The 20,120-nt window shown below is 41.0% G+C and overlaps 3 protein-coding genes across 3 annotated transcripts; 1 reads left to right on the plus strand and 2 right to left on the minus strand.

The window, feature by feature from the left end:
* Positions 1-2,292: 2,292 nt before the first annotated feature.
* fkbp10a (FKBP prolyl isomerase 10a) lies at positions 2,293-7,961 on the plus strand. The gene is made up of 10 exons (XM_030408070.1): positions 2,293-2,623; positions 4,321-4,466; positions 4,550-4,739; positions 4,829-4,974; positions 5,640-5,829; positions 5,911-6,056; positions 6,151-6,340; positions 6,587-6,729; positions 6,816-6,979; positions 7,288-7,961. The coding sequence occupies exons 1-10, from the start codon at positions 2,427-2,429 to the stop codon at positions 7,474-7,476; spliced, it is 1,701 nt and encodes a 566-aa protein (XP_030263930.1). The 5' UTR covers positions 2,293-2,426; the 3' UTR covers positions 7,477-7,961.
* Positions 7,962-8,283: 322 nt separating this feature from the next.
* Positions 8,284-13,340, minus strand: LOC115575775 (cytosolic 5'-nucleotidase 3). The gene is made up of 9 exons (XM_030408071.1): positions 13,182-13,340; positions 12,706-12,804; positions 12,548-12,617; positions 12,385-12,431; positions 11,548-11,633; positions 11,369-11,458; positions 9,673-9,835; positions 9,388-9,588; positions 8,284-9,259 (listed from the first exon to the last, which is right to left on the minus strand). Exons 1-9 carry the CDS (start codon positions 13,203-13,205, stop codon positions 9,149-9,151), a joined length of 891 nt encoding a protein of 296 aa, XP_030263931.1. The 5' UTR covers positions 13,206-13,340; the 3' UTR covers positions 8,284-9,148.
* A 1,583-nt stretch (positions 13,341-14,923) lies between these two features.
* On the minus strand, positions 14,924-19,203 carry LOC115576098 (kelch-like protein 11). The gene is made up of 2 exons (XM_030408609.1): positions 18,315-19,203; positions 14,924-18,124 (listed from the first exon to the last, which is right to left on the minus strand). Exons 1-2 carry the CDS (start codon positions 18,860-18,862, stop codon positions 16,540-16,542), a joined length of 2,133 nt encoding a protein of 710 aa, XP_030264469.1. The 5' UTR covers positions 18,863-19,203; the 3' UTR covers positions 14,924-16,539.
* Positions 19,204-20,120: the final 917 nt, after the last annotated feature.

Here is a 20,120-nt window from a genome sequence, read left to right on the forward strand (position 1 = left end):
GGGCCAGGGAACATCATGTCCGCGTTTACTGATCTCAACGTAATTATCTTTAGTTCTCAAAGCATTGTGCGCATATCTAACAAAAAAGATCCCACATTTTATATTGTCTGTGCTGAATTACCTCCAGAGAATGACATGCATAACAAAAAAAACGTGCAAAAAAAACTAATAAACGAGTAAAGTCTGTTATGTATGCATACAATCAAACTACTAGAACTACCAGAAATGTAACAATATCTGTAATAAATCAATAAGGTTAACTGATATCTGCAGTTAAATGTGTCTTGACAATTAAGCTTGAAGAGAGAAATCTGTACTTCCGGTATAAATAGCAGTAACTCTTGCGTGTTTGACACAGACGTCACAGTCTTGAGTTTGGACCTGAAGACAGAAGAAGAGGGTCCAGCAGACTCCCTCACTAGTTTCCAGACTAATAACACCAAACACACATTAGTTTAAACACACGAAGCAGCTTTTTTTTTCTTTCTTTTTTTTTCTCGTTTTATTTCTTTTCATTTTGCTCCCACCTCTTAATCTGTGTGCAGGTCATATTCATAAAATACATATTTTCTGAAGGATGTTGTATTTTGAGCATGGTAATGATCTCTATCTCGGCTACATTCCTAGGAAACTGACAAGCCGAGACATGGGTTGATGAGCTTTAAAATCCATCTGTTTACACATCACATCAGAGCAAATCCCACCTCAGATTCTGCAGTGTCTCAAACCTTTTACCTTCAGTCTCTTCAGGTGTAGATGTGTGGTGGTTGTTAGGACGTGGAGGCCTTTTAATGATTCAGACAGCAAAAAGCAATAAAGGTTTAGATTCAGGACATTAGAAAAACAGCCTGTCATACTGTGACAGGAGAGGAGAGACTGGCTCCACATTAACGGGGAGTTCCTTTATAATTTCCTGCTCATCTCATTCGTGGGTGAAATCATGAAATCACGGGGCCGGGCCTCTGAGCCAGCCAGGCCTTACACGTTTGCAGAATTCCATTAAAAAGTGGGTGGGGGCCCGGGGGCAACTCCTCCTCCCCCTCTGCTGCTGCTGCTGCTGCTGCTCCGTGGAGAACACGACCCGAAATATGCGTCAATACACAGAGACACGACCGGAAGTATGGTCTCGTTACCTGTAAGAATAAAAGCACCAAGGAAATGAAGATTCAGAATCAGAGTACTTTATTAATCTCCGGAGGGAAATTGTTTTTGTTCCAATGCTCCCTGCAAAGTAGAAATAGAAATACAGCATGAGTGGAAACATGAGATAAAGATAAAGATATAGATAAAATACTAAATAGACAATAAAATTAAATAAAGTCAAATATTAAAGTAGACAATAAAGTAAAATGAACAATAAAACAATAAAGTAGACAATCTTGAAATATATACAATATTTTATATATTGATTGCTAATGTATTCCATACTCCATAATTCCATAGTTGAAGATGTTGTAATCTTAGACCAAAGAGCCAGCGCTGCCCCATTAAATGGTTAAATTTCACCCACCAGATGTTTCCATGAAATAAACTTTAAAAAGCTGATTAAAAAAATGTACTGTAAATCGCTGTTTATTCTGCTTTGTGAGGTAAAAATGCACCCTAAATATGTAGGATTTCCAATTATTATTCGTTATTTTTCATAATCTGAGCATGAAGGGTGGAGTAACGCTCAAGAGCATACAGAGTCTTGAGTGGACAGCGTAGTTTGCATCACTTATGAATATTCTTATTTACAAAGTCACAGTTTATAGGACAGCCAGAATCAGGATCAGTCAGAATCAGTATTCCTTTTAATTGGGAAATTTGTTTGCCACAGCAGCCAAAGGACAGAATATTACAAAAAGACAATAACAATAGTAAAAGATAAACAATATAATTTAAAAGGCAGGAAATACTATATATTTCCCAGAGATACCTTGAGAAAGGGAGATTTCACAAAACATTATCCAGATGGCCAGATGGCTTTTAGGTGTACCCACAACAGCTGAGCTGAGTGCCAGTTTATAGTTCAGACCAGGACATAGTTCAGTCCAGGTCATAGTTCAGACCAGGTCATAGTTCAGTTCAGGTCACAGTGCTAAAAGGTGCTAAGAGGTGCAATAAAATGTGAAGTTATAGGCCAATGCGTGAAATAAAACAGTCCATGGTAATGCAAGGTAACAACAATATGTTGTGGTTAAATGCAAGTGATACATTTTGCCACTACAACTGTTGCTGTCTCCATATTCACTTTTATTTGATTAGGGCTTTTATTTTGTAACCGGAAGTGGTCGGTCTCGTTCCGGCTGCCTTGACGCAGCAGCTCCACTATCTCAAACTTGTTGCGGTTATTCTCCGTCCTTCCACTTCATCCGCATCACCCCGCCGGCAGACGGACTTTCTGCTCAGCGACCCTTTCGCACTTCTCGTCCCAACTTCTCCAGATGGATCTGTTAGCGTGTCTAGTTTTATTCGTCCTCCATGTCGCGGCGGTGACCTGCACCCCGGGGCCGTTAGTGGACATTGTCGTCGATCGGTACGACATTCCGAAAGTTTGTTCCCGAGAGGTGCAAACTGAAGACTTCGTCCGCTATCACTTCAACGGCACCTTCCACGAAGACGGGAAAAAGTTCGACTCCAGGTAAAGTTACAGCCGAATACACGGTTTCTGCTTCTCCACAGATAGTATCTTTAATGCTTAAAGTAAAAAAAAAAAAGAAAAAGCTACTTTAACAAATCACTGCATGCGTAAACCGCTAAAACACAACGTTAGCATACAGCTTGTAAGATTAAGCTAGCCCTCACTGGAATGGAGACGCAACGATAAACAAACAAACTGCAGAACCCCCCCCCCCTCAGTTACACTAATGGATCCAGACTCACGGATCATTTACTGCAGCCGAAATCACATCTGTAGACGTGTCAGTGCAGGGCTGTGAGGGGGGGATGCAGCTCTCTCTGCGTCCCATAGCAGGGAGTGCAGGGGCCGAGGGGCTGCTGATTCAAACATGTTGGCCTGCTCCGCCTGAACCATTCTGATCCTTCAGCTGTGGAAGCTCCTCTCAGCCAGCTCAAGAGAAGAGAAAACTTAGCCTTGATTGTAAAGTTTAATTTAAAGTGGGGACATGATAATTATGAGACCAAAAGCTATATAATTATGGGATAAAGTTGAAGTTATGAGATAAAAACTCAAAATCCCAAGAAAAGTAAAAACAACTTCTGACTTTTCATTTCCCACTTTTTACCTCAAACTTTCAATTTTTTATTTCCCACTTTTCACTTCTTTTCACACTTTTTACTTTTCATCTCACCCTCATGACTTTTCATTTCACACATTTGATTTTTGAAAAGTCAAACTTTTAACCTTTTATTTCATACTTTTTCCATCTCACACCTTTCATTTAACATTTCACCCTTTTTTAGTATTTTCACACTTGACTTTTTATTTCACACCTTTGATTTTTTTCACATGTTTTACCTCAAACTTACATTTTTTTATTTCATACTTCTCACTTTTCATCTCACACTTTTGACTTTTTATTTCAAACTTTTCAGTTTTTATTTCACACATTTTTGTCCCACTTTATTTTTTCTCAAACATTTCACTTTTCATGTCACACTTTTCACTTTTTATCACACTTTGCTCTTTTCATTTCACACTTTTCACTTTTCAGTTCACATTTTTGACTTTGTATGTCAAACTTTTCACTTTTTTTGGAAAACTTTTGACTTTCACATATTTGATTTTTGAAAAGTCAAATTTTTGTGAGAAAAAAAAGTTTAATAAAATGTCATAATTTTGATTTTTCAAAAATCTAATGTGTGACAAAAATGTGTGAAATAAAAAGTGTAAAGTGTGAAATAAAATATTTAGAAGTTTGCAATAAAAAGTCAAAAGTGTGAGATGAAAAGTGTGAAATAGATGGTCAAAAGTTTTAAAGAAAAGGTCAAAACTGTCAGAGAAAAATTGAAAAGTGAGTGATAAAAAGTCAAATGTTTGATAAAGAATAAAAAGTGTAAAATAAAAAGTCAAAGTTTGAAATAAAAAAGAGAACGAGCATGTTGTATTTTTCTATGGTTTCTATGTTTTGTCAAACAACCACTTTAGGATTTCAAAATGTAATGTAAAACAGTGTCTCATCACAATAAAACCAGGATGAAGTGGCTAGAACATTGGATGCTGAGTTTATAGCCCCATAAAATGTTATGACACAGTGACACGAGGGTATAAAATTGTCTTTTTCTTGCGTTCTATTTTGAATTCTCTACATATTTTATTATCTTTGGTGGTTTCCATTGATTATACGTCCTCACCTACCCCACCTTTACTGTCTACAGTCATGACCGAGGCAAAGCCTTCATCAGCCAGGTCGGCCTGGGCCGACTCATCACAGGGATGGACCGAGGTCTTCAGGGCATGTGTGTCAATGAACGCAGGAGGATCACAGTCCCTCCTCACCTGGCCTATGGAAGTGTTGGAACAGGTGCAGACAGACACATGATACAGCACCTTGTTGGATAAGTTATCTTTGCTGCTTGTTGCCAATCATTGTTGTTTAACCGACAGGTGGTGTAATTCCTCCTGACGCTGTGTTGGTGTTTGATGTCCTCCTGTTGGACATATGGAGCGCTGAGGACAAGGTCCAGATCCGCACACTCAGCAAACCTGCGAGCTGCAACCGCACCTCCGTGGTATCAGATTACATCCGTTACCACTATAACGGCACCCTGCTGTCTGGTGAGGCCTTCGACTCCAGGTGAGGCTGCAGAGTGGTGTAGTATTAACACAAGTGTTCTCTCGTCTGTTTCTGTGATTTTCAAGAACATTTAATTGTGCTTCATTTAGTTACTCGAGGAATTCAACCTATGACACCTACCTGGGGCAGGGCTACCTCATCAAAGGCATGGACGAGGGCCTTCTGGGCATGTGTGTCGGGGAGAAAAGGATCATCATCGTCCCACCATTCCTGGCATACGGAGAGAATGGCTCTGGTACTAACTAATGATGTTCAAGACAATTGAAGCTAGCATCAAACTATTTAACTTACCAAAGTACAACCTGTTAAAGGTGTGAACTGGTTTAATTATCAAAGAACAGAGTCTGCATAAAAAAAGTTGCACTGGTGTTGCTGGTGATCCTTATGTTTTTATCCTCTGACAGTATTTTTGTGTGTAGTATTTGTGTAGCATTTTACTTTTGGTAGATCTTAAACCCACAGGATGTAAAATCTGCCGCTGTGGGGTTTCTCAAAACAAAAGATGTGATCTCTTTGGTGTTAAACAACTGCCATTGCTGATGTAAATCTATCTGGGTGGCTCAGATTGTATCTTTAATCATGAGATCTTGAGCACTTTGAAGTTTAGCAAACTTACAAAGAAAAACTACAAGTCAAATATCAGGAGCATGTGTTGATTGAGATTCTCCCTCTCAGATTGTTCATGAGTCCACATGCATAGCGTTATTATGCAATAATGATGTATAGATACTTGCTCTGCAAGTCACAGCATGTTACATACCACACCAACATGAACAAATGCAAGTCTGCCTGTAAGCTGTGAAAGTATCCTAAAGTTAGACAGAAAAAATAAAAGTTCAAGGCTGAAGTATGTGACTGGTATGCACCTGAATATACAAAGCCTACTCTTCATCCTGACAGGAACTCGGATCCCTCCTCAGGCGACTCTGGTGTTTGAGGTGCTGTTGGTTGATCTGTTCAACCCGAAGGATGATCTGATGGTGCAGGTGAAGGAGGTGCCTGAAGGCTGCACCCGCAGGACGAAGACTGGAGATTACATCCGTTACCACTACAATGGAACCTTCCAGGATGGTTCGCCCTTCGACTCGAGGTAAAGATGAGATTTCTTGATCTGTGGTTGATTTTGCTCACATTAGAATGTTTTTTCTGAGTTTGATGCTTCTTCCGTCAGCTACCAGAGAAACAGCACGTACAACACATACATCGGCATGGGGTATGTGATCAGAGGGATTGACAAAGCCCTGCAGGGGCTGTGCATAGGAGAGAAGAGAAGGGTTATCGTCCCTCCTCACATGGCCTATGGCGAGGAAGGAGTAGGTGAGTGTCACACATTTAATCAAAAGACACTTGGAATGAAGACACAAACCACTAATCCTCATTGTTTTTTTATGCCTTTCCCCCCCTGCTGTAGGAGACCTCATTCCTGGCTCTGCCGTGTTGGTCTTTGACATTCACGTCATTGATTTCCACAACCCCAACGACCCCGTCCATATCAAAGTCACCCACAAGCCCAAGGGATGCAGCATGAAGAGTGAAACTGACGATTTGATTCAGTATCGTTACAATTGCTCCTTGATGGACGGGACCCTGCTGTACTCCTCGTGAGCGCCCTCCGCTGTAGTTCTACTGCACTGCATCCTCGTGATTCATGCATGTAATCATTGCCTGCCTCTTGTCTGATAGATTTTAGTGCCCTTGAAACTGAATTTATTTTTCCATGACCAAAGCATGTAAGCCTGCATGGTTCAAGGTATAAGTAGAAAAAGTTTTATGAAGCTTTGTTTTTTGTTTTGTTTGTTTTTTTTTTTATTTTATTTAGAGTTAACAGGTTATGTGTTGATTTTCAGGGACAAGCTCGATTCGCCTTCCTTCACGACCCTCGGCACAAACGGTGTGATCTCAGGTCTGGAGAAAGGTTTGAGTGGCATGTGTGAGGGAGAGAGGAGGGAGGTGGTCGTTCCACCGCACTGGGGACACGGTGAAAACGGAGGTCAGTCATTGCCATCACTTAGTTCACACTCTGAACACTATCTCTTTTTCAGTCATGTTTAATCGCCTCTGTGTTGGTGTCTCCAGCTGGCGGAGTCCCCGGGAGTGCAGTGCTCTTCTTTGAGCTGGAGTTAGTGGAGCTGCAGAAGGGTGTGCCTGAAGGCTACATGTTTGTTTGGCTGGGAGACAGCCCCAACCCCCTCTTTCCTGCTATGGACCTCAACGGTGACAATGAAGTTCCTCTAGAGGAGGTAAGCAGACAAGCCGGGGTCGGTTTTACTAAGGCTCTGTTCGCTCAAGACAGGTGTTACCTTTGATGTTATCCAGAGCCTTGACATCATTTCCAAGGAGTGTCGGTAAATTTGTGTAAAGTACAAACAGAACTAAAATGTGGGTGATGTAATTTTCAAATCCCAAGGTCACCTGATAATACTAGTCCCATGCGAATATGGCTGAAGTAATTCGCCCTTCTAAAAGTATCTTTTAATACAAGATAGACACCCTGGGTAAAAGCAGCAAAGATGCTCTAAACATCGCAACTCTCTCATGTTTTCTCCAGTTTTCAGAATTCCTCATGCTCCAAATCAAAGAGGGCAAAGGTCGTCTTCGCCCAGGGACTGATGCAGATGCCGTCATTAAGGACATGTTCAATAACCAGGACCGCAATGAAGATGGGAAGATAGTAGTAGATGAACTGAAACTTAAGACGGATGAGCAGTCTGAACGAATGAAACGAGATGAGCTGTAAAGAGAACTCGTGCAGTATTTCAGTGGTGGTGAGGAGCTGGCATTTGTGGCTGGGGTTAGGCTGTCGTCTTAGCAACTGTTGTGCAGCTATTGTGAAAATGTTTCCGTGATACAGTTTGCTTTGTTACGTTGATACGTAAATGCTATCACAGTAAAACCACTGTAATGAAGCTGAATAACAATAAGAAACCATCTGTATGTTTGTGCACAGGGAGCGTGTGTGTGAAAATGTGAAAGGAAAAGAAATATAGTGAAGCAAATTTGACTCAAACGTGTACATTGAGCTACCATAGAAATGTTTTTGGGCTGGGCCATTCTTCAAGAATGACATTTTTTGTAAATGACCTGTAAATTTAGTGCCTCATGAAAATGATGATAAACCACTGGTTGTACAGTAGATTTTGGACTGAAAATCTATTATTCAAAAAAAAAAATGTTATATATATAAACTGTGTTGTGGAGCATAAAATAAACTGTTTTATAATACAATAAAATGAACAACCAACTTTCTTTCTATCACACTGTATGTACAGACCTGCACCTTTAGACTTTAATTCACCAGCATGGAAACTAATGAAATGAGGTGATCAGAAACAGATGAAACCTAATTTTATTTCAGACAAGATGGAACATATGAAGAGGTACTGAGTTCAGACAGGAAGATAAAAAAAAAAAAAAAAATCAGACTGACTGTTTTTGGCACATTGTCTACATGTGACAGAGAAATAAAGACATTGTATCTCAAATATTGTTTTAAACATCAGTTATAAAGTTTTTGGAAACTTTTGTTTGTTGCAGTGCAGAGTTTTCTTCCAAACTGCACAGTTAAATGGCCGAAGGTGAAATCATGTAAAATACTTTTAAGTTGTGTGTTTTTCTTTGTAGTACTGCAACACTTCTGAGGTAGTAGTTCTTACAAATCCTCTGCCAAAAAACAGCTTAAAACAACTTTGTTTTCATTATGTTAATTATTATGTTATGTTAATTATTGTGTTATGTTAATTATTTTTTACTGTAAAATCAAGTGTTCTTCTCACAGTTCACACTTCGTAGCACTGTGGTGCTGGATAAGAAAAACAACAGTTTTCATAAAAAATACAACTGTTACTGAACGCTTAGAAAATATGACCAGGAAGTGGAAGACTTGACATTGTTATAAAATGGTAAACATTTTGAAAAAACTTCAAGTTTCGGGTAAAAATTCTCTAAAATTAGCTTTATTGTATGAAGTTTGAAATGAGTTTCAAACAAAATGGAGGATCAAGTGCTGCCATTTATGTTGTGCGCTTTTCTTTCCCTTTATCATTACATCCTTTACGAGAGACCGAAACTGTCTGACAACACCAATTTTCACTGAGGCAAACTGACACTATCAACATGCTGCACAGTAGTTAGATGGTGCTGATCTGTCTATTATCACATACAGTGTGGTCCAAGAGCAGTTTAACCAGATCATGAGAAGAAGACCAATGGACAAAATTATGAAAGGATGACGTGTGCGCGAGGTGCGACTTAGCTGGACTTGTTAATAATGTGGTGAAATAAATGATGATGACACATTCTTGGTTGGTTGTGAAAAAGCCTTCGATTGGCATTTTCTGAGTGGACGCCCCCTCAGCTGGCGCACTGGAGTGTCCAACACCAAATGGCCAGTGGTATTCTCAATTCTCAGTTCACTTATTGCCAGTGAGGTAGAGCAGGACTGCGTTGGGGACTTCCAAGGTCTCATCTTTTACCAACACAATGTCATATGATTCCAAGTAAGATTGCTTCCTCTCATCCACCTGGGGAAAACAAGAGAGGTGAATTAAAATGACAGAATGTAACTATTCACCATGGTTTATTGGGAGCATTCTATTCTCTAATGGCATCTCATACTTTTACTGATCATGACTGTGTGCTTTTTATTGACCTTGTCATTGAGAAAGCCAATCTTAAGGATGTTTTCCATGTCCTGCACCCCATCAGCCATGGTCAGGTCTCCCAGAGAGTCTCCCAGCAGTACTACATTAGGACGCGTCCGCAGCTCCTTGAAATGGCCGGTGTTGAGCAGTGCACCTTCCCTTTTATTGTAGATGTGGATCAGCTCTCCCTTGAAAGCCCTCAACACTCCCTGTACCAGCAGATGAAGAGAGTGAAATACTGTTTCAAACCCTGGTGTGGGGATGAAACTGTAGTTTGTGGTGTGACTACTTACAGATTCATCAAAGTCCATGTAGTTGGAGAAGACTTTGACGTTGGAGTGGAAGACCCCGGCCTGGCGAATCACCTCTTCGAGGATGTCTCCTATCCCAGCAGAGAAGATGAGGAGAGGGATGCTGTGCTCATGCAGGTGGTCAAAGAAGAGCTGGTAGCTCTCCCTGTTAAAACATCAACTCATTGTTAGGGTTAAAGGATAACTTCCGTATTTTTCAACATACAACCTGGTTTACCATGTTTTTGTTTAAAATAAACCATTAACTCCCAATGTTGGATGTAAAATTATCAGGAAGAGAGGAAGAGGGAGAGGATACAGCAGAGAAGTAGTAGAAAATGGTGTTTAGAGCAGACTTCAAATGCAATTCATTGTATTTTTCTATTTCAACCAAGCCAGATTTGGTGATTGTTGGAACAGCGGAAAACACAAACCAAGCTGATGCTGGTTCGTTTTATTTTGTTTCTCTCAAATGTAAATGAAGTATTTTATGATGATAATTAGGGCTGCACAATTCTGGAAAAAAATGTGAATCACAATTTTTTTGCTTAGAATTGAGATCACGATTCTCTGGCACGATTTTTTTCACAAAATGTTTATTGCACTGATGAACTTGAACAAAACAAAAAAAAAAAACACTGTAGTATGCAGAGCAATGTTTTGTTTTGTTTTGTTGAAGTTCTATCATTGGATGAGAAATGATTTTTACAAAAGTAAAAACAAAAAAAAAAAGTCTCCAAGATGAGAGGGCATCCTTTAATCCCTCATGTTGTACAGTGTTTATTGGGGCCGTATCCTTGGCAAGGTGATATGTGATAGCTGCTGTGGTCGGCTTTCTAAAACAGAGGCATAATATTCCTCCTTTTCCAAAAGCCATGTGACGTGACGTGAAGCTCGAAGTTGGGCTGTGAACAGTTGACAACGAATTTGTCTTCAAAATAAGAGCTTTACATTGCACCCCATTGGAGTTTAGAACTGGGTTCTTAGCGGGGGGCTTTTAATTTGAAAGTAGCGACCGTTCCTAGCTTGCGCTACAACAACAAGCTAGAGATCCAGGAGACGCTAGCACGCGGTCCTAGCCGCCAAAAGGACGGGCAGATTGGCGGCTTGCTGCCCTGTCTAAAAACGGCTTCTCACTCTCACTCCTTCCAAACACTCAACTGAAGGCGGGTTTCCTCCACTGAATCAAGTGCTGCGTTTGAGGGCGCTTCAAAAAATCCGGGAGGAAAATAGGAGCATTTGTTTGTAATTCAGCTCGAGATATAAAATGCTTCAGAATCGCTATGTGTGGAAATGAGATCACATGTATGTGTGAATCGAGATCGCGATTTTTTAACGATTTTTCGTGCAGCCCTAATGATAATAATTATTGACTCTGTAAATTGAGTCTGGTGGATTTTGCAAGAGCAATTTGGCAGCTTTCTGTCAAAGAACAAGGATCTTATTCTTAAACAAATAGATCTCAATCAGTTGGGATTTTTATTCTCCATAATGCGGTCAAGTACGTACTTTGACGAGGTGCAAATGCCTGGAATGATTATTGCTGGCTGCAGCTTTCTCGCAAAAAAACTCAACAAAGTTTTAGTCAATCAGATATAAAAACATGACGTTCAGGTTGAAAAATACATAACTAACCCTTTAAATTATCCACACATACATACATACATACATACATACATATATATATAAGTTTCCTGACCTCAGCATGGCTTCGGACTCCCGCACCGCCATGGCCAGCATGTCTTTCTTAATCTCCTGCTGTACTAGCAGTTCATGGGCTTTAGTCCACCTTGTGAGATAAATGCACAGCACAGATTTAAGAACACATTCAAATGCAGAATATCTTACATTTTGATACAAACTGTATAAGACACTCACCACTCCACCATGAGGGGCAGCTTTTCCTCTACTGACCGTGAGGAGTCGATCTCTATTGGGTAGTATGTGTTGAGCAGCTCCTTCAGCTGTCAAAGACAGACAACACTCAAAACTGTAACTGGCGAGTAAAGATCCAGAAGGCTAAGGTATATCACCCAGTTGGAGTTAGAGATCTTCATCTTTTGGTAAGATTATATCTGAGGGAGGGGTGTATTTCGTTAATGATGCATTTCTGTCTATGGTTAAAACAAATTCCAGAAATATTTTTTTAGTATGTCATCTTACTGAAAAGAGACACATTACATACACCAAAAGAAGATTTAACAGCAGGAAGTCTGTAACAAAGAACATTCTCATTTCTGCATCAAAGCCGAACAGACTGAAGTCACTGATATCAGTTCAGTTTATCTCTATGTTTTTAATTGTTTCCATTAAAGGTGTGTCAGGAGGACAGATGTGCTATATATGAGTGACAATAAATGAACAAATAATACATTGTTCACTAAAAGAAATAATAAATTACACACATTTCTAGATAGTCTACCGCTTAAAAAAAAGCATACACACATTCAGGGCAGCCAACAGGAAGGTGAGTTGTCCCTGGCCCTGGGTCATGGAAGGGTCCAAAAGGGCCCTCTAGTCCTAAAAAAAATCTACCAGGGAAGCTTTTGCAGATCATCTTATTTTGGGCATGAGCAAGACTATAGGCGACCCTATGTATGTAGCTCACTAGGTTAAGTGCATTATATATATGGCGTCTCTTAATGCTGAGAAAACATAAAAGGGTCTATTCCTGCCAACTGAAAACCTACGTGTGCACCAAAGCCTCGTTCATACCTGTTCTCTGCATTCATCGTCGATGAGTTTGCTGTTGTCAAGAATATCTGCACAGAAAACATACAGACAAAATGACACTGCCATGAATCAACGTTCAGTCAAAACAGTCATGTATATGCATCCATATAAACTGAACTGACAGCTGCATTGTCAGTGAACTTACTGTGGCAGGTAGGACACCTTTTTCCATTGAAGGCAAATCTCGTTAGGGTCATGTCAAAATCTGAGATCACCTGGATGAGACACACGAATTAATAAAATAAAACTGTATTCATGATGTCCATGAAAGGCACCTTGAATCATGTTGTGGATGCTGTGTACCTGCACAGTGTTGGAGCCAGCCTTCACCATGGACTCGAGGGTTTCCTGTACCTTCTTAGGGTCCCTCATACACACTGACGTGTTGGACAGCTCAGGAATCTGAGCAATGGAAATAAGTGCGAGTGTCAGTCAGACTTTTCATTGAGAGAGACGTGAATTGCACAATTCATCACGTTATATGCATTGACTGTTTGCATAACTCCCTTTATAAACGAGCTTAAATACTCCCGAACTACACATTACCAGGTCCAAAATACTGGTGCTACCGCCATAAAAATAATCGTGTCATTGTATATTAACGGCTAACAACGACAAATCAACGTCATAGTTACGTGACTCACTTTAACGTCTACGTTAGCTAATGTTAGCCACACTACCCTGGACGTTTTGGCTAGCTAGTACACAAGTTCGTTGGTGTAAGGTGCATTAATTTAGGCGCGTGGTAATCCCCTTCAAACCGTGCAGAATAACATTACCATTTTCTTTAAGTCTGCAGCCATTCTGTTGAGGTTATCTTCACAAAAGATGTGTCATCAGTTATCAGTCTCCGTAGATGTGTAGCTAACGTTAATGTTGCTATGTGCTCGACTGAAGCATCTGTGCTAGAGCGCTGCCTTCAGGTACTGTCGAAAGTGTCGGGATTTCTTTATTAAACGCACTTTAATGACAAAATAAAGTTGTACACAGTACATTTGTAAAGTTTCCCAGTGATGTTGACCTGAAACCGTGTATTAAAACTGTCCAGACAAATTAAGATCAAAGTCAGAATGGACGTCATGTAGGTTATTCCATGGTCTAAAGCGAACAAATGTTTCTTTTCATGTGACATTCACAGGTGTGAGCCTGTGAGAAGCACATGAAGGCAGCACCGCTACTTGCTTGCATAAGTTGAGGGACGGTTTGTACTCCTCCCGAGGCAAAGAGGCACTGATTAAAGGTTCCACCCTGCGACTGCCACTGGAACATCAAGTTCCTCGCAGAACCTAAGATGGAATAAAAAACACCTCAGGGATCACGAAACTGGCACAGCAGGAAATTGATTTATTATATTTATAAATTGTTTGTGTTTATTATGTTTGTGTTATTGATCCCGGAGAAACGTAATCTCATCATCTCATCGTAATCTTGTTGTACTACTTTTGTTGGTACAGCTAAATGACAATAAAGTTTTGATTGATTGATTGATCGATTGATTGATTGATTGATTGATTTAAGATAATGTCTAATATCAATTTTAAATTGCTCTGTGTTGTTTCTTTTAAGTCCATTTTCATTTGTGAATATAGTGTTTTCCATACAAAATAAAGAGGTTTAACACAAACATTTGTATTCACAAATGTCTTTCTTATCACAAAATTGAAATAATATACAATGTTAAGTAAAGTTGTTCCCAATGTTGAGTGTTACCATGATGCATCATTATTTCATGATTATCATTGCTGAGTATATTACTCCTCCCTTTTCCATTCACAAGACATCAGTAAATCTATGTGTGCGTATAATAAATAAGAGACCCACTGGTTGATTGACTGGTGAAGTTATAGTAATGTCTATTGTTGTTAGTTCTGTGTGAGTTTGGACTCAATGACTGAAAATAACCACCAGAGGGAGACACAGTACACAATAACAGACCAGTCCATCAAACACAAACTCATATTGGCCTCTCTCTGTCCTGCTGCTCATCAATGTACGTTACACAGATACTGAATAATCTGAGCTGCTTAATGATATCTCTCTATCATTAACCAGTAATCTGTTACTGAAGGTTAAAATCCTTTCTGTTCTTGTTGTACAGTAATTCCTGCTCCAAGCTCCCAGTCTGGGCAGAATCAGCTAAAAGGAGCACTAGCTTCACAGCCAGCCTGGTTAACCAGCTAATCGCAGCAGTCAGCAGCAGTTATCAGTTACTCTTGGTGTATGCTGATTTTTTTTATGCGTGAACAAACGGAAATAAGCAAACTTTTTGTTTTTGTGACTAAGTAAATTGAATAAACAAACTGACCCTTGAAAAGATAACAGAAGTTCATACTGTGTGACTGTTTTTGGTGGACCCTGCCACCTTTCTAGCTACAAACAGTGATCTGGGGATCTCATGTTCCTCTGAAAACAGCTTGTTTTTTCACTTATGGACTACATAGTGCCCCTTTAAGACTGGGCGATTACTCCAACAATTTGTAAAGACCAACAAAGGCAACAATAAACTAAGTGTACAACCATCTGTCTTACAAAACATCTTTAATTGCAAGTGATGACATTAGCATTTCTTACATCCAAGATAAGGACACAATGTCAGGCTGTCACATGCAAAGCAAATTACATATGCTTATTCCACTTAATATTTGCAAGCCTAATTACGTATGTTGGTCATAAAGTGGAAATGAATATCATTTCTATGCCCTGTAGCCTCTATGCTGTTATGGACAGTGGGACTTTCTGAATGTCAGTCACAATAATCCCTTTTTTTTTACTCTGATTCCTTTTCATCTCATTTCTTAGTATCTTTGGAGGGCGACAGGACAACGTAACAGATCACAAATATAAACCCAGCTGGAAGTGAAGTACAATAAACACAAGTTTTACAAGACATTTAATGTTGGAAACAAATAATGATAACATGGTTGTTTTTTTTTTTAAAGAAGATAAAATCTTATTGGCTGGACGCTGGATAAAACAAAAGCATTTCCAAAATACAATCACCTTGTCTGATATGAAACAAACAAAACTGGAAAGTCAAAGTGCAGTTGCAAATTAAATCCCTATGCTTATTATGTAAGACTTCGCAAATAATTAGATGTTAAAAAGTGCAGTTTAAGAGAAGCTCTGCTCTGCAAACACAAATCATACACACTCCCTCACATACACATGTACACATTTCTATGTATTTCACTAGAATTAATGAAAACACACTCAGCAACAGACTGCCAAAGTGCAAAAGAAAGGAATGATTGAGCCGCTGCCTATGATTGGTGCATGATGCAGTGGCCGAAAGTAATGTCTTACTGTTACGATAACTCAAGAGGAATGTTTTCATTACATCTAATAACATCTTTTCAACGTGACACCCCCATCATCATTTCACCTGTTCAAAAAACCAGAGAAAGATCATTAGTTTCAGGTGTTCGATGAGCAACAAAAACTACAGAAATATACGCAGTACAGCTGTTGAAGGGGAAGTGCAATCTAGAAGCAAACTACTCTACAAGATTTTAAGATTAACAGCCTTTCTGAATTAATTCACATATACGTGTTGAGGCTGCACATTAACAAGAAGAGCCACTCTAACAGAGAGATTATGATACAGGTCTTTTTTGAGTGAGTTAGACTTCTAAACAGGTGTTTCATGAGGCGATTGTCACAGTGTTACTATGGAATGAGGCTTCATTAAGTTAAATTGAATGTAGGAATGCAGTAAATATTAATGTCACATCGCCTTCTCGGCACGAGCATACAATAAAGGAATGTAAAATATCCATATATGTGTTTACATATACAGCTTTATACTATTTATGTACAAACAGATAAATAGCATCTATACCAACATACTTGACAAAAGGATATTCAGTAGTTGGCTGCTATATAACACTCTTATTCACATGTTTACATTCGCCATATCCCTCCCGACATATCACCAGCTGGTCAGCACACGCCTGCTTACACATTTCATGGCTTTCGACAAATCAGCCATTAACACAAGACAGCATGAGAGCCGATGGCACAGGGTTCAGGTTTAATGGAATCCAGTATGAGAGCAACACAAGACCCACTGCATCATGTAATGTATGAGTGTGGGTAGATGAATGGTGGCTGTGTAGTTCTGGGACTGAGCCTACTTGCTCAGCACTCTATCTGCGACTGGAGCTGCCGGCGCAGGGTGAGTGTGCGTCGGTGAAGCTGCTGCATCTGCTGCATGCGATCTCGCTGGCGGGCCAGGTTCTGGGGCATGGGGTAGCGCTGGCAGCCATACAGGAAACGGTAGGGGATGCGGACATGGCATGCAGTGGCTCTGCAGCGAGGCTGAGGCATGGGCGGCAGCAGCATCCAGCGCTTTCTCTCAGCACAGTAGCGGTACGCCTCCTTGCGGTACTGCTTGTCCACATCATCACTGTTCTTCCAGCCTCCGATGATGAAGACGTCCTCATCGAAGTGGCAGATAGCCGCACCCTCAATGCTGGTAACCTCCGGCGGCAGGCTCTCTAGGATCTCATCAGAGATGCGCACACTGATCTTCTGCTTAGCAACCTCATCCCTCACTGTGTAGCTCTTGGGGCAGCAGGAAGCCGTGTGGTAGAAGTTAGTCGAGGCCACCGCCATCTGGAAGATGCAGTAGTTGTCAATAAGGGGCAGGGAGTCAACATCTTGCCACTGCCGGCTCTCTGTGTCGTAGCGAGTGGTCACCGTCTTCAGTCCATCCTCATTATCTGTGTCGACAGGTGTGCGTGCTGTGACGTACACATAGCGGTCCTCCACACTTACAGCCTTCACGTCCCGCAGGATTTTAGGAGCAGACTCCAGATTGTGCCACTTGTCCTGCTCAGGCTCGTACACACTGACATCTTTGAAACCTGGACTGAAGTTCCCATGGCCACCGATGCTGTACAGTATATCCTTAATGCAGGTGAGGCCAAAGGAATGCTTTCGTGTGGTCAAGTTGCTCACCTGCTCCCAGGTGTTGCGATTGGGATTGTAACGTTCAACTGTCTTAGCAAAGCCTGGTTCCATAGAACCAGCCACGTAGACGTGGGACTCTGTGGCAGCGATGGCGTGGCCGTCAAGGTGGTTGTGGATGTGCGGCAGGTTGACCCATCGGTCCTCATAAATGAAGTAGCCTACACACTCGCTCAGGTAGTCCCCTCCCTCTGAAACACCGCCTACAACCATGATAACATCCATGTTCTGACCAAAGCGAGGCTGAAAGGAGGCCATGTGGGAAGACCAGAACTCCATATCGGCCGACTTGAGGTTCTCAAAGCGGATTGCGTGGCCTTCAACTGCCTCTGACACCAGCCGGAGACAGGCCTCGTTGGCGGCCACCAGCCTCTCATTTTTTACCACCCTGGTCAGGTAGGTGGGTTTGATTTGGGGCAGCCTCAGGAGACGGAACAGCTCCTCGAAGTAGCGGCTTCGCTCCTCAGAGTTCTTCTGCACCCACTTCACCACAGCCTCAAATAGAACCTCCTCAGAATCAACTGTGATCTCTGCGTCAGACAGCCAGTCGCGGACCAGGTGAAAGGGCAGCGTGTAGAACTCGTCATCCTGGATTACTTTGTGGAAGTTGCGACGGATCATGTCTGCAGCCCGCAGAGCCAGCTGGTCCAAGGTGTACATGTGGGCTAGACTGTGCACCGCCACACAGTTGGTCAGGCTCAGCTTCTTCTTGAGGAACTCGCCACAGAAATCCTTTAGCTGCAGCAGGAGAAACCTGACAGAGAAAACACAACACAGGGTGTCAGGAGAGGATGAGCAGATAAGAGGACTCTGATTTTGGACAGAGCAGAGCACAAAAACAGCAATTTTAGACAACAGAGGAGCTACTGAAGGCCTCATGCTTTGACTATCCAAATCACTGTCTCTCCCTCACACACACAGATGTGATTGTAAATAGATCTTACCTGTCAGCTAGCTCCAGCACTTCATGTACATTGCAGGTGCTAACGCGTATTTCTCCAGTGTACATGTACTGGATGACACTCTCCACCGTGTCTGGGTCCGGCCCTAGCTCTGAGCTCCATTCCTTCATCTCTACCCGTCCGGACAAGGACTCGGAGAACTGTCCTCCCAGCAGAGGGGTGAAATAATCGGTGGCCGCGGCGAGGACAGACCTGTGGGCTGAAAACTCACAGCTCTGGACGCTCCCGGCGGCCACCCCGCTGCTGAAGGCCAGCGTCACGTCGCAGAACAAGCCCTGCTTTCTCTGCTCGTTCTGCCGCCGAGACAGCTCCGAGCAGTGGGAGGAGGACGTGAAGTCCTCGGTCTCTTCCGCGTCCCCGTCTCCGGCGAGGGCGCTGGGTGTGCTGGTGCCGCTGCTACCATTGCTCCTAGCCGAGTCCTCCGGGTTGGGGGCAGCTGCTGCCATTCTGCTGCCGGCGCTGGAGGTTAGCAGTGGTGGTAAATGAAGTAAACTAGTGAAGGAGAGGAGGCGACATACGCAGCCACACATACATGGAGTCAAAACAGAGCACAGCTGTGAAGTGCGTTTCGTATTCGACTGTGATATCCGGGACTTAACGGTGAACGTGTCAACGTTAGCATTAAAACAATAATGCTAAAAAAATCTATTTTTTATTCGTCTGTTTTGAATGGAGTATTCTAGTCTGAACGTAAACAAAATGTTTTAATGTCGTACTAATATTATAAAAAATATATCAGGTATAACATAACAATCGGCGTACAGCAGATAAATTGCTAGCCTATGTGCAAAAGTTAATATTTTACATCGGCTACAATTCATTAAAAAGCTAAAAACGTAGTATTTAGCACTTCCTCTTTCGTCAAAGTGGATGAAGCGTCAGGAAACAACGAATGAGGAACCAACTTCAGTTTGGTAAACAGTTAGACGTTCTGACATGCGCAGTGGGAAAAAGGCGTAACCGCGTCGTTGACTTGACGTTGTTGGGAGTCAGTGCCCGCTGCTGAGCTGTGCACATGAGGAGAAACCTGACATGCCTGTATTTTACCCTGCAGGAGAAGGTCGAACCACTCGAGCCTGTAATACAGGCACCGCCTCACATCCCTTTGTATATATGTACACTACGTAGGCTATAAGTACAATATATATATAGGGGTGGATTGTGACTTAGTACATTTACTTAACTACTGTAGCCTACTTAAAGGTTCATTTTGTAGTTTTGGGAAATACATTTTAACCAGAAGAGAAAGCTCTTCATTGACTGATGTGCAAACAAACTCAATAAACAAATTCTCTTGTTCATATTTGGCAAACCCTGCCACCTTTCTAAGCGCCAAACCTTTTATATATATATATATATATATATATATATGTATATATATATATATATATATATATATTTATATATATATATATATATATATATATATATATATATATATATATATATATATATATATATATATATATATATATATATATATATATATATATATATATAGTATATCTGAGTTTGTATCATCACCTTATTAATATTGCAAATATAAATATTCTGGGTCTGAATTTCTTCTCCAAAACTACACAGTGGCCCTTTAAGTATAATTCTGAGGAATTGAAACTTTGAGTATCTCATTTCCAATCCAGTAAATTTTTGAGGCACTAATTGTACGTTTTTCTCCACTAATTCCGAATTCAATAATAGGCCAGGCTAATAATGGCCTTATAATAAAACTTAAAGACTTTTACTCAGGTACTATTCAAGTATGGAGGATGGAAACCTCCAAAATCA

The sequence above is a fragment of the Sparus aurata genome, chromosome 23 (assembly GCF_900880675.1).
Source record: "Sparus aurata chromosome 23, fSpaAur1.1, whole genome shotgun sequence".
In the NCBI taxonomy this organism is placed as follows: Eukaryota; Metazoa; Chordata; class Actinopteri; order Spariformes; family Sparidae; genus Sparus; species Sparus aurata.

Coding starts and splice junctions, on each gene's coding strand:
- fkbp10a (XM_030408070.1), top strand. CDS start 2,427: ATGGATCTGTTAGCGTGTCTAGTTTTATTCGTCCTCCATGTCGCGGCG. Junction 2,624..4,320: donor GGGAAAAAGTTCGACTCCAG/GTAAAGTTACAG, acceptor TACTGTCTACAG/TCATGACCGAGGCAAAGCCT. Junction 6,057..6,150: donor CTATGGCGAGGAAGGAGTAG/GTGAGTGTCACA, acceptor CCCCTGCTGTAG/GAGACCTCATTCCTGGCTCT.
- LOC115575775 (XM_030408071.1), bottom strand. CDS start 13,205: ATGGCTGCAGACTTAAAGAAAATG. Junction 12,432..12,547: donor AAGGTGTCCTACCTGCCACA/GTAAGTTCACTG, acceptor TTTTCTGTGCAG/ATATTCTTGACAACAGCAAA. Junction 11,459..11,547: donor CTGCCCCTCATGGTGGAGTG/GTGAGTGTCTTA, acceptor TTATCTCACAAG/GTGGACTAAAGCCCATGAAC.
- LOC115576098 (XM_030408609.1), bottom strand. CDS start 18,862: ATGTGTGGCTGCGTATGTCGCCTCCTCTCCTTCACTAGTTTACTTCAT. Junction 18,125..18,314: donor GTGCTGGAGCTAGCTGACAG/GTAAGATCTATT, acceptor TTTCTCTGTCAG/GTTTCTCCTGCTGCAGCTAA.